The 14415-nt window shown below is 43.5% G+C and overlaps 1 protein-coding gene across 1 annotated transcript in view; it reads right to left on the reverse strand.

Moving 5' to 3' along the window:
• Positions 1-1954: 1954 nt before the first annotated feature.
• The window catches only part of swt1 (SWT1 RNA endoribonuclease homolog), a 23376-nt gene continuing 10915 nt past the window's right edge, over positions 1955-14415 (reverse strand). The window contains exons 14-18 of the mRNA XM_030770869.1: positions 14118-14251; positions 13813-13944; positions 9336-9402; positions 8594-8661; positions 1955-2060 (exon numbers count right to left, since the gene is read on the reverse strand). Coding sequence (XP_030626729.1) covers positions 1955-2060; positions 8594-8661; positions 9336-9402; positions 13813-13944; positions 14118-14251 — 507 coding nt within the window. The remainder of the gene's footprint in view (positions 2061-8593; positions 8662-9335; positions 9403-13812; positions 13945-14117; positions 14252-14415) is intronic.

The following is a 14415-nucleotide window of genomic DNA, read 5'->3' on the forward strand; positions in this document are numbered from 1 at the left end:
TAGCGCTGTGAGGTCTGACTAACAGAACTGTGATATTGGGTGACATATTCAACACATTTTCCCAAGCCCAGAGAGCTCAAAAAAACAAAAGGGTTTTTAATAATACAAAAAATTTTAAATCAATTTTTTTAGCACAAATATATTCAGTTTTCAAATATTTACACTAAGCACACATACAACGAATGTGAAATTGTCTTGGCTGCAGGAAACGCCGGCAGCAGAAGTTCAGCCATTGAAATCGCACAGCACAAAAAATGAAACAAATAATTCACCCATAACTCAATAATACACAAAATAAAATTCTAAAAAATTCGAGAGCATATGGCAGAATCTACTGAGACCTGAGTTCATGTCACTGTAAAAGCAGGAGCTTGACATTTCAGGCAAAACTCAACAAGAGCATTTTCACTCTGGGCAGATGACTGACAGCGCCCTAAACAGACGTTACATCATCCACTGACGACATCAGCAGAATGAGATAGCATTATGATGTCATCATCCCTGTTCCATCCAATGGATGCTGAACTGACAAGGGATCTTAGAGAGAAGAATTTTAACAGCAGTGATGAACAGAAAGAGAGAAAGAAAGTGTTTGGACAGTTGCCTTGACCTATGCCTTCAGTCAAAGCTCTGAGGAGCTGTCCAGGAGAGCACTCGGTTTAATCAAACACTTGACCACTGTAACCAGAGGATATGAGTAGTCATACTCATAGCATATTGAACAGTGGAAGGTAAATGACAGGTCCTCCACTCTCAAACTGCGTATGATCCACTGGGAGTTTTTCTGTCTTTCTGAGTATGAGATTATGGCCTTGTGGAACATCCAACCTTAATGAAGTGCCTATTCAAATAATGGGACTGGCTTTATAAACATCACGGCACTTTGTTTTATGACACTGCTCATTCTCAGGAATGAAGCCATTCTCTCTTTCTCTCTCTCACACACAGACACACACACACACATATACCATCTCCGTCACTCACACACTGAGAGTGTTGTTTTTATAGCGCGAATATTGCTTTGTTTAGATTCTAGGTGTCAACAATGCAAGGTTCTCCGTGGTATTGTTTTGTTTAGATTATAGGTGTTAACAATGGAGGGTTCTCCGTGGTATTGCATTGTTTAGATTTTAGGTGTCAACACTTCATAGTTCTCAAATAAGAACCAGGGTTGAAACGGTCATATTGTCTTAGGTAACCGTCAATTCTATTCCTGTGTAAAGCAGCACGCCCAGCTAACTTAAAAAAAGAACAAACTGATGTGAATTTACTCTTACATAACTGGCCTTCCATTTGCACAGTCTCTCGAAAGAAAGAGACTGTCGAGTTGTTTAACACTCTCAAAACAGGCTACTGCTATGATCAGTACAAAAAGTCAAGCGTTAGGAGCCTCTTACGGAATTTGACGTGCCTATTTGTATAACTTTAATAACGCATAAAGATAATCAGGCAGATGTTTTACATAATAACTGGAAACTGCGATGAAATCTACCTGGTTTTCTTTTTTTTTTTTTTTTTTTTGAGCAAAACCATATGTCCCAGCGCTAAATATAACTTTAAGGAAACAACTTTACATCCATAAAGTATCTGAGCAGCGTGAGGTAGTCTTTGAAGATGTACAGTGAAAATTTGTGAAGTGTTCAAAAACCAGTAAGACGTTCTGATAGCTTTGGGCTGTGTTGCCAAATGTCCTGAATATATATATATTTTTTTTTTTTTTTTTTTTTTAATGTTTTGCATTTCTGGATGTGTTATGAGTGTGGCACACTGCTGCGTCTTCATCTGAGATGAGTCATCAAATCTTCAGTAAAAAAGAAAAAAAGCAAAAAAAGAAAGAAAGAGAAGAAAAATCTTCTTAAACGTGTGAGCGCCGCTGCAGCTGAGCCCTGGTCGGTGTGATGAGGTCTGAGGTGCTGGAGTGGTTCTGGTTCTGGACCGGGTCAGGTCCGCTGGGTCAGGGCCAGGCGCTCTCCCCAGTCTGCCTTCGCACAGCAGCAACACATCGATCCAAGTTCTCATTCACCACAGACAGCTGGGCCCCCCCTACAGACAACTTTTCCCTAAGGGGACACACACACACACATAGACACACACATACACACACACAGAGAGAGAGAGAGAGAGAGAGAGAGAGAGAGAGAAATACACATTAATTAAGGCCAAATTTTTGAACCAGACCATGAGAAAGAGATGTGAAAATTAGTTGCCACATTTTTTTTTGTTAATCTGCACCTTTCTGTAGTACAGCATGACCACTGAATCACTGGAACTGAGTCTGGGTGCTAATTAAATGGCCAAGCTGGATATGGCTGGTTTGGAGGCAGAGAGAAATACTGAGAAAATGTTTTGCTCTGGACATGAAACCACTGCAGTCATATTTATTCTAAAAAAAAAAAACGGATGTATACAGAATTCATTTCGGTCCCACTTTCACCCAGGGAAAATGAAAACTCTCTACCCTGTGTAGAGGCTGCCTGCAGCATAGAGAGAACACACTTAACTTAATAACACACACAACTCACAGTCCCACACAACAACAACAACAACAACAACAACAACGAAACCCTTTTAAATTATTTAGCTTGTTTAGAAGATGCTGTAATCAAGCTTCACACAGAGACTGAGGGGGAAAAACGTGCTTTTGTAAATAATTCCTCCGAGTAGGAACAATCCATTAGTTCAGCAGATATTGTCAACGCGGTTTAATATTACTCTGAAGACAGTTTGATGCTTTGGCCAAACCTCTATCTGAATAATGGAATGTGAGCGGACATACTGTTTACAGGTACTCTGAGCTCTGCTCTAACACACACAGCACTTCTGTTTTGCGCTCCAAAAACAGCGACACAGCAACAGGAAACATGTGACTTGGCCGCAAGGGCCGTCAAAAAGAGCGAAGCCGCACAGAACGACGAATCCGAAACCAAACCTTTTCCTGTCGGGGTTTTTCTTTTTTTTTTTTTTAAATTTTACTGACACAGGTCCTTTGAAGTTCGCTGTTTGTTTGGTGTTGAAAACCACCAAGGAAGGAGGACCTAAAGGGTTAAGGGCTGTTGATTAGATGCAGAGTGTGGTGCATTTTGTCACGGGGGGGGGGGGGGGGGGGGGGGGGTCTCTGTTGTCACACTGTCGTGAGCTTTTCAGCCTGTGTCCCACCTCCTGCTGCTTGTTTGTTGATTTTCTCCCTTCCTATTCTTTCCTGTTGAAGGTTGCGTAACAGTTGGAGAGGGAAAAAAAAAAAAAAAAGAGGAGAGGAATTCATATGCTCATCCACCTCCGGTGACCTAATTTCGCCAACTCTCTCAATTCCTTTCTCTCTCTCCCTCTCTCTCCCTCCCTCTCTCTTCTGCCAGGCGTGATGTTTATGTAAGAGCGGAGTAAAGAAAAGAAGAACAGGTTGGAACATGGTGGGCTGGCTTCTTTAACTTCACTCCAGCAAGTTCTACAACATAATCGCCTGTCAGAACACTGCCAGAGTCCTCATCAGAGGAAACGTTATTCTCAGATAAAGCAACTACATTTTGCAAAAACAGGATTTTCACAGACACAACGGTGCCTTCACGGTGTTAGGAAAACCAAACTCGGGTACGAAGTCTCACAAAAAGGAGAGATTTGGTTATAAAAAAGCATTTTCGTTGACGATATGTTCCCAGACTTCCTAAAATTCACTCCTAAAGCACTCCGGCGTGTTTGTCGCTCTCTAATCTAGACACGTCGGTCAGTCCTCGACAAAGTTTGTTTTAACTGAAAGGCAAACAGAAAACAAACACTGCAAACATATTTATCAGGTCCTACTGGAACAAGAGCTGACAAATGTTCACGGTTTCCGGAAAGTTCTCCCTTTCGGCAAATGTAAAATTGAACGCATTCTCACAGTTCTCAGGTCAGTGAGTCTGCTCTGTTTCAGAGACCATGAACTGTGAAGCATTTAGTAGAGAGCAGTGAGTCCAGCCAACCGATACTTGTGTGAGGGGAAGCACATTGCATAAAGGGCTTTCTGTAGTCCTTCCTTTTGCACTCAGCGGCTCTTTACACATCGGTGGTCGCCCAGACGGAATTGAATGTTATCTAACAGGCTGCAGGTTTGACAACAGAGGGATGACAGAGAGAGTCACAGTGCAACATGCATGAGGGATTCCATTACCCTACTGCTCAACAATTACTCCATTCTGTCCACTTTGCTGCCATGGCAACCGCGGAGCGCTTCGTTTTCTGGTTACCAACCCCTGAAAGGAACAGCCTGTGCTGTGTTTCTTTACTGTGTGTACTGGACCCAAAGACAGTCTTCAGCCATGACTGCACCCCCCCCAAACACACACACACACACACACAAATACACACACACACACACACACACAAATACACACACACACACACACACACAGACACACATACACACAACATCTGAGCCCACCCTCCCCAGTGACACAGCACAAAACAGAAGGACCGCCAAAAGAAAAAAAAATAAATAAACGGAGAGAGAGATTTTTAACGAGAGCGCACCTCAAGGCTATTTTTAGATTGACACTGATCAGCTTTTTCTTTGGAAGTTATTTCGACATCCGTGTCTCTGAGAGAGATACAGAAAAATGCTTTTTTCTAAAACTGTGTCCGTGACATTCTTCTTCTTCTCTGTGATGGTGTAGATGAGTTGTCTGTATGCTCGGAACTCATTTCCCTGCCGTGGGCCACGGCTCCGAGTTATATTTAACACACACGCGCACACACACACACACACACACACACACACACAGACACCGCTCTGATTCCTTCTGCACCATAATCACCATCCCTGGGGTCTGTCATGTTAATTAACAAGAAAAACTCTCATTAACTTCTATAGGAGTGGAACAGACCGAGACCCACAGAAGAACGAGCAGAAATAAGTCAAGCCCACACTGCGTTACGTACAGAACCAGCGCATATATGTACACGCGTAGAGTCGACACGGTGAAGACTGTCTGTGTGAAAATGTCTGTATGAACTGAAAGGTAAACACATGTCTAACCCACCCAAAGGTAGCTTTTCAAAACAAATGTTACATAACGAGAATACAGAATAAATAAAGAGAACAGTTACAGGGCTGACCTTTTCTCTTTTTTTTTTTCTTCAAAGGAAGCTTGACTAGCTTTTGACTGACAGGTTGAAAGACTAAGAAAGACATCATGTGGGGACATTGGAAAGGTCTTTTGTCTCAAAGTCGCGGTCTGATCCAGAGGGTGAACCAGCAGTTACATTAATCGCGTCAGCTGATAATAATGAGATTAAGTTAATATCTGACTTCATTAAGAAATGAAAGGTTGATTTTCTATGTGCTCCTGCTCTTTTGATAACGTGGCTCTGGAGGTCATCTGCAGAGACACGATATCAAATCCACGTTTCAAATCCATTACGGGCCTGTTAGGTAACAAGGTGACGTGTAATAACCAAGATGGTATTTCAAATATGTACAAAGTAAGTGTGTGTGTGTGTGTGTGTTTTTAAGGTTGTAAATATCAGCAGATCAGGTGACCACACAAACAGGTACGTTTGTGTGTAAGAGAAGGTGTGTGTATTTGTAATCATTCATTAAGTCACACTGTGTGTGTGTTTTCTGCATGTGTCTGAGTCAGTAGTGTTGAAGAAGCTATAAGCACAAGGATAAGGACATGTGTGTGTGTGTTAATGGGTGTGTAGAGCTGTGTGTTAGCTGCTCCAGGGTTACCAGGTCATGACAGACCTCTCTTTTCCAGACACAGAAAGAAAAGTAGGGAGTGACCATGGAGTGACCCCTCAGAAAAACAGACAACTTATCTTTAGAGCACATACATACATATATATGTGTGTGTGTGTGTGTGTGTGTGTGAAAGATAGGGGAACAGAAGGGGAGAATGAAAGCAGTATCACAGAGGGATCTAGAAAAGTTATATGGAGTCCAAAGGGAATAGAGATCACACACACATCTCAAAGGTAGAGAGGCAGAGAGAGAGAGAGAGAGAGAGAGAGAGAGAGAGAGAGAGAGCAGGAGGGAGGAAGAGAATGAGTTCCCTTTTAATTCACTCTTCTCTTCAGGTATGGCTCCACAGCTCCCCCTAACACACTTTCCACTCATTTCTCTTTGTCTTCACCTCTCTCTTCATCTTCTCACTCCAAATCCACCCATCATTCTCTCTCCATCCATCCATACTCCTATCTGTTTCATTATCCTCGTCTGTCAACCACTCTGTCCCTTTTTCAACTTTTTCTGTGTCACTGACAATCTAGTTTTCCATTCTCTGTGTATATAATGCCTTACCACCCCCCCCCCCCTCTCTCTCTGTCTGTCTGTCTGTCTGTCTGTCTGTCTGTCTGAAAGGCAGAGTAAGTGCCTTGCAGTAAACAGTCGGAAGCACTGCGCTGAGACCTGTTTGATTATTTCACTGCTATCTGACCAAGTCTGGTTGGACATGGTTTCTCTAATTACAGCTACATCTTTCCCAGTGTTCAAATGTGATCTCGTCACAAACCCAGCCTTCGTTCTCGCACCATAAATAATGACAGATAACTGTCTGCCTGACTAATAACTTTGGTATGGTGGATATTGTGAAAATAATGATGTTGCACAATTCACTATTACATAAGGGGGCTAAGGAGGGCATGAAAACAATCAAATGGAAACAGAAAACAACAGTCTGAAGTGCTGGTACTCTGAGTGTGTGTGTGTGTGTGTGTGTGTGAGTTACTCTTTCTCGCTTCAGGAAATGCAGCTTTAAAACAAAGATAGATTACGTTCAAAGACCCAGAGACGATAAAAGAGCCTTGGCCGGTGGAGGAAAGTGAAAGCGTGAGCGTCAGTCCTGTGCGAGACACAAGGTCAAAACCGTCGTGTTCCCCTGGGATTCACAGGCTGACTCCCAGCTGAGCCCCACTGGGCCACTGTGACCAGGAGCCCATGGAAACCCACTTAACCACCCTCCCCTGGGCACGCGGGCGCACGCCGACAGTCAGGTGGTGACGTGGTTGGAGGTGGATGCAGGAGAACAGCGCTCTCCTCCAAAGGTGTAAAAACACAGTGCTCAGCTTCATGCGTCAGGAGAGGCCTGTGCCACTTTCACTGGCTTTGATTGTCACACTAGGGCGACGTCTGCGAGGTAGCGGGTTACCGGACATTTTAAACTGAGAGAGTTTCGGTTTACGCCGTTTCACGTGATCGTGTGCTTTGTCTGGACCGATAAAAATCCCATCAGATCTGAGCTGCGAGAGGCCAAACCAACGACCGTCAAGGTTTAGTCTGCAAAAAAAAGGGAACTCGCAACCCAGCTTTCCATTATCTGGTGCACGCATCACGGAACATAAGTATAGAGTAAAAATGAAATCACTTGTGAATGGTAACAACTGCACACAAAGACTAGCTGTCTCTTTATTTACTGATATTAATCTGATATTAACCACTACTGACCGCTACGGAGGACGTGCAGTGTTTCATCCCCTCTTTTATCTTGATCTGGCAACGTTTGCGACCTGTTAACCCCTCGATAACCCCTATTTATCTTTTTACGATACTATTCACCAAACATCAACTACCTACAGTTGGTAATTTAATCATCGATAATTCAATGATAATAATTGAAGCAGACAGTGTTTGAATTCAATTTAAAGAACAAATTTTCAACATTAACCCACAAAACAAAACTGACCACGGGGTTTTTTTTTTTTTTTTTTAAAGCAGCAATGACACATACAACAACCCATTCATACAGAGAGGAATTACAGAGGGCATGTGGGATCACCTACGTCTTTATAGGTGTCTTCAGTCTAACTGCCCTATACAGATAAGAGGGGATTGTGCACTTGGTATAAAGCAGTCAGAGGGCACATAAACATGCAAAACCATTTCATTTGTCTCTTATTCTATCAATCGCTCTCCACTGCCTAAATCTGTAAGAACGACAGAATCCCGTGGAGCGTTGCAACGTGACTACGGAGAGGATGAGTGAGGGGAAGAGGGAGTAGAGTGTGCCTGAACGGGAGAACAAAAGGGAAAATTCAGGGAAAATGGAAGCGGGGAGGGCTTCATGAAGAATTCAGGGGCCCGGTTATACACTCCGGTACATGTGCGTGGAAGACATTTGTTGGCATGGCGACAGAGATTCAAAGAACTGTCCCGAAGTTCTGAGATGACTGAGACACAATAAGGGGAGGAAACTGGACACTCAACGTGGGACACCCAACACACACACACACACACACACACACACACAATGGAGAGACATGTCTGGACCTGTTCACACACTCGTTCATTCGGTGACACAGACTATTACCTGCTTGAATTAGCACCTTGATGACTTGACAAGAACATAATGTTACTTTGGACACAGAGCAGCTCAAACAACATGACAGCCATTGTGTGTGAGTGTGTGTGACTGTGAAATAGACAGAGAGAGAGAGAGAACATGTGTTCTAAAACAGTCTACATCTAAACCAGGGTTCTATTTCCAACAATACCCTGCACTGCAATTTTTCATTCCACAAAACACGGGCATGGTGACCAGGGGACAAAATGACAGACCAGAACAGTAAAAAGCTTTCAGGAGCTGAAGCCAGCAGTGGAGTTGTCACACTGAGGGAAACATACCTGTATTCTTGCTGAGACAAACATTCAAACAGGTCCTTAGCGGTCAACTGCGGCTCTATAGCAGCAATCTGAAAGGCAAGGGCGGCACCTTAAGTCTCAAAAAGTCTTTAATCCTCTACACGAGGTCACGAATGACAAATCTAAACTGTTAGACAATCTCAATCAGTTGATATTTGCTCAAGGTGGAAATTAGGTCTGCTGTTATAGTTGTCCAAATAAAACAAGGCTAAAAGACCTAAACCAGACCACTTCACCTCAGATGAAACGGTCTAGTTTGGATGCTGTAAGTATTGCAGGTCTTTCCGAATAAGAGCGTAAGCTATATGGGCACACGTAAATGTATATCAGATTTCTTCACTTTCAGATATTAAGACATATTGGTATCTCTGGCTCTTATGAAACACTCAGCTCCTCAATGGTTATTTGCTTGGGTTTTGTTTTCTGTCTGTGTTGGAAGTCGCTTTAGATAAAAGCGTTTGAAAAATGAATAAATATAAATGTAAATATTATGTCTGTATTCCAGTGAACTCCGTCTGAGAAATGAAGAGAAAAAGCCACAAAGCATGCTTAACAAAACCTCACAACTGTAAAAATGAACAGAAAACATGACGTGCAGGTAACAAGCAACATGCAACACACTGACACACACACACACAGATCTTGTGAACCTGACACACACCCTGAAGTGCCTGTGTGTGTGTGTGTATGTGTGTGTGTGCGCGCGTGTGTGTGTGTCTCTTACCTCACTGGTCAAAATGACAGTGTGTAGAGATTGAACATCCTCGATGCTACTATTCACAGACAGCACTCTGGAAAAGGGGAAAAGGACGAGAGAGACATCAAATCAACATCTTCTAGACAGTTAGCAGAACCTTATTTTTTTTTTCAAAAGCAACATCATGTAAACAGGTTGGAAAAACTAGAACAGTCCTGAACTGGGACGGAAAACAATTTGAAACAGGTTTTTGCTCTGCAAAGCGTCTGGCTTGGTGTGTTGTGTGGCTATTAATAAATGACTACTTGGTTTTAAAACTGAATGCACTGAATGCATGAGAGACAAGGTTATATAAGAGCTACCGTTAGACACGCTGATGGTCAGATAAATGCTAGGAAAAGTGTGTGGAGCTACTCGGCGCAACAGACGGCAGTTATATTTAGAGGAAGAGTTGTGTTTTTGGAGTGATTTCACCACCACAACAACAACAAAAACTTTCCCTTCTCTTCCGCATCACAGTCTCTGTGCATATTTTAGTCAGTGTATCTAGAGACACGTATCTGTTAATGAGAGGGGAGAGAAAAGGTTTTTAACACATAAACATGGAAGTGTATCAAAGCCTCATTTTCTAAAAAAAAAAAAAGGCTTAGGTGATCACTCCCATGCTAACACAATGAACAACAGTAAGACTCACTAGACATGTCTTTTGTTAGGAAATGTAAGCATTTAAGATGTCAGGTCAGTGCTGTGACAGATTTGGCCGAGTAAAGCCCATGCCAAATGGACTTCAATTTAATGGACCACACATTGATTCTTCCCAAACGCGCCGTGAAGATTCTGTCTATCTGATAAGCCGCGTCGTCGTGGCGTGTCCCGTTAGGTCGATACAGCGTCTGCCCGTCCACGTGTAGCAGACCTGGTTACGTAACCTCACCGTTTCATGAAACACTGAATGTGTTTGAAAAGGATCTCCATGGAAACGGACACGGGTGAGCTATGCATCGACTCGGCTGCCAGATAGCCTGAGGCCGGAACATGAGATCTGACTGCCAGCGTCACAGAAATAAACAATCACATCTCAGAAGCAGCGCTTCACGCGGTCTGCGCATCTGAGTCCGTGGCAGAGTCTGTGATGTCTAAACACACCAACAGAAACAGAGATAATGTAAAAAATGAGTGTAGCAGAGAGGGAAGAGAGAGAGGGAGAGAGAGGGAGAGAGAGGGAGAGAGAGAGAGAGAGAGAGAGAGAGAGAGAGAAAGTGAGAACATGAGAAAGTGTGAGAAAGCGAGAAAGTGTGAAAGAGAATGCAACAAAAAAAAAGGTAAAAAGAGGAGTGTAAGAAGGCAAGAGAGAGAGAGTGTGTTGTTCTGAATGTGTACATACATAAGTATATGTTTACAGTGTACATTTGTAACTACAAAACAATCTGCTACTTTTTCTCCTTCTTTTACCATTACTGGTTAATATTACTGTCATTTTATTATTGAAAGGCCTTGAGTTCAGAAAACTGAGCTAGACAGACAGAGAGAGAGAGAGAGAGAGAGAGAGAGAGAGAGAGAGAGAGAGAGGATGAATTCTGAAGATGTAACACGACAGAGTTGGAATGAGGTGGAAGAGATAAAGACATGAGTAGGAGAGAGGAGAACAGAGTGAGTGAGGAAGCTACCATGAAGGGCAAAGACAGAGAGAGAGGGAGAGAGAGAGAGGGAGAGAGAGAGAGAGAGAGAGAGAGAGAGAGGGAGAGAGGGAGAGAGAGAGAGAGAGAGAGAGAGAGAGAGAGGCAGGGAGAGAGAAGGGGGGGTGGGGGAAGCAATTTCACCCAGTGAGGCCTTGCATAATACATACTGCCTTTTTGTGGTTCCAGGGCGGAATGTGAGAGAAAGTGTGTGTGTGTGTGTGTGTGTGTGTACATGTGCTTTGATGAGTCATCTCACTGCTCCCTGCTCATGAAAATTAGTCGAGCCGTTTCCCTGGAAACGGCACCAAATCAGTTTCAACCCCAACCCAATCCTGTCCCATTCTCCAAAATGGTTCTACACACACACACACTGCTGAATGCAAGCATATTTTAAAAAAAATTGTCTTTATGCTACTGGTGAAAGAGTGATGACATATTTGTACAATTTCATGGTCATATTAACTAATGCGCGCGCGCGCGCATGTGTGTGCGTGTGTGTGTGTGTGCGCGTGTGCCTGCGCGCGTGAATGTGTGTTTGTAGGGGTGGAGGCCACGTCTGGATTTTCTTAATGACAGTGTCTGCATATATAATCCTATGTCCTCTGCATGATCACGCTTGTATCAGATTATCATCCACAATGAGCGTGCCCTTAGGCCAGTGTTGTGATTTCAATCTCAACGGACGGCTGACAGGGAAAACAGCACACCCTCTGCCGAGGCGTTGAGCTTCCCCGCTCAAAACCACAACAACTTAACCAAATTTTTATGATACTAGGATGAGATAGGTGCATGCTTTGTGGGGTAACAAAAGCAAGCCTTGTAATGTTTATGTGAACGGCAGTTTGTTTCTTGTCCTTGTTTCGTCCCCCTGCACACTGTGCCGTACTGTGACGTGTTGTATAGATCTTATAGAATTATGTACTGTTGAGGGTATAGTGTCGCGATAAATGAGAAATGGGTGATAAACTGCTTTGGCACCATATGTCTTAGACATCAGAGACTTCTCAGAACCAAGAGAGACAAATGGTTTTCTTTACTGCATTTTTCTGTGTACTTCAACTGAACAATGGAATAAAACTGGACGGAACTGAACTAAACTGAAATCAGTCATGAAAGTAGAATTCCACCTAAACACGTTCAGACGTGTGAACTATGCGTACGTGTGTGTGTGTGTGTGCGTGTGTGTGTGTGCGTGTATTGCCAAGTGAAGTAGGTGGCTCTCTTCTTGAGAACTCCTGTTTTTTTTTTTTTACCAAGAGTTATTGTTCAACACCATTCCCAGAACACAAAAGTAAGTAAAGCTCTTACTGCTAACGTCAGAGAGTAAAAGAGAACATACATCAGCCTGTAAGAGGACAATGTACACAACATGAAGCCCGATCTAACTTCTAGAACTTTCCACGGACAGCAGAGCATTACACCGTTGCTGCAGTTTTCTGTTATCTGGTCACTTATTTGAGTTCTTTGGTCAGACAAAAGAAGTCGACAGACAACAGAAGGGTAACAGACAAGTTCTGGATCTCAGTGAAGGCCAGGAGGTCAGTAGGTAACAAACTTCATCAGTGACTGAGAAAGACAAGCTGTAAAAAAAAAGAGGATTGAGAAACTTGCTGGAAATTCACAGTTTAAATTGAGAGTATGAGAAAGCCAGTGGTTTGAGTGGTTTGACATTATGCTGCATGATTTCCATTACGGCGGTTAGTAAATGGCCAGCATGAACACTGTAATTAAATACCCCATGACCTGAAACTAGCCCTGCACATTCACACATGACTCTGTCTTTTAGATAAAATCAGTCAAGGCTCTGATATGTTTGTGTGTGTGTGTGTGTGTGTGTGTGTGTGTGTGTGTGTGTGTGTGTGTGTGTGTGTGCGTGTGTTTGTGCGTGTGTGTGTGTGTGCTTTGTGTACGATTACAGTCATTCCCAAGGGTCATTTACAGGTAAAGGACATACACACGTAGTATGCAAACAAAAATACATGTGCACACAGACGCACACACACACACACAGACACACACTTCACGTGGACGGTCACCTTCTAGTAATGAACAGCAGCATGTGACTTTGAGTGGGGCGATTTCTAATCTCCCAGCCCTGTTTTAATCACGTGTGGTGAAAACCCATCTCACTGCTGAAAAATGGACTGTCCTGGCTCTGTGCAGAGAACTATCCTGAGAAATTCCATTACAGGGGCACCTGCTAGGAATGCTAAGTGACTGAATGACTAACCCTAGAGCTGCGGAGACCGTGCGTGTGTGTGTGTGTGTGTGTGTGTGTGTGTGAGAGAGAGAGAGAGAGAGAGAGAGAGAGGGACAGAGAGAGAGAGAGAGAAAGAGAGAGTGTGTTTTATTGAGCCTCCGAGGGTCTGTAATTTGAGGATTAGCGGAATCTATAAATATGTGTAAACATTCTGAATGAGTCATAAATGGTCCTGGTTAATTCATGGCTCATTAAACATTAATACAGTTGAACAAAGTCTTTAGCAGGATCAGGACTGGGGAAACTCATCATTGATTTTCTCAAAAAAACAACAACAACAACAACAATAAAAAACTCTTCATGTATACTATTGAATGTGGCAACGCACCAAACATGTTCAAAGCAAACACTCTCAACAGTTACACAGGCACCATTCAAAATGAATAATTCATCTGCCGACGGCTGCCGACTCTACGAGAGGACATGAGCACAAGCACAATGTTACAGAAAAACGCTCTGAAATGTGTCGTGATTTTACATCAGTGCTTGTTTTGGGTTAGGAACTGCACGTCCTATGCCTGGCGTAGGTGAGTTTGATTCTGTGTGTGTGTGTGTGTGCACGTACCTCCCAAAGGCCTCCAGAAGCTGTTTTACCACAGCAGACAGTCTGTGAAGGCAGTTCAGGGCATCCTGAGGAGCAGGTATGGTCACTAGGCCTGTTTCGGAAGGATAGCCCAGCGCCGAGAATACCGCAGAGCTAAAACAAGACACGGCAACATTACCAGCACCGTCATCAAGAGAGAGAGAGAGAGAGAGACCACATTTAAAACGGACAGAATACCAGAGAGAAGCAAAAGGTTCACCGCGGGTCACGGGTAATAAATAAACTCCTTCCTTCCTCCATCCCTCCTAAACTAAACAGCTCCTCACCTGATCTGGCAGACGTTGGTCCAGATGTTCTGGAACATCGCCCACACCTCCTCGTGAGAGATCCGGGTGGGTGCAGGCACACCGTCGTCAGCCTCCACCATCTGGGCGTCGCCTGTGTCCTCTACTGGAGCTTTCTGAGAAGACAATGCACACACACACACACACACACACACAGAATACATTTGAACATTTTTCTAGGAACATTACTAGAGAACTGTAGATCTGCAAGCAATGGCAATGGTTGCATGGAAGTACAGTGTGTGAGTGTGTGTGCGTGAGTGTGTGTGCATGAGTGTGT

The sequence above is a fragment of the Chanos chanos genome, chromosome 4 (assembly GCF_902362185.1).
Source record: "Chanos chanos chromosome 4, fChaCha1.1, whole genome shotgun sequence".
NCBI lineage: Eukaryota > Metazoa > Chordata > Actinopteri > Gonorynchiformes > Chanidae > Chanos > Chanos chanos.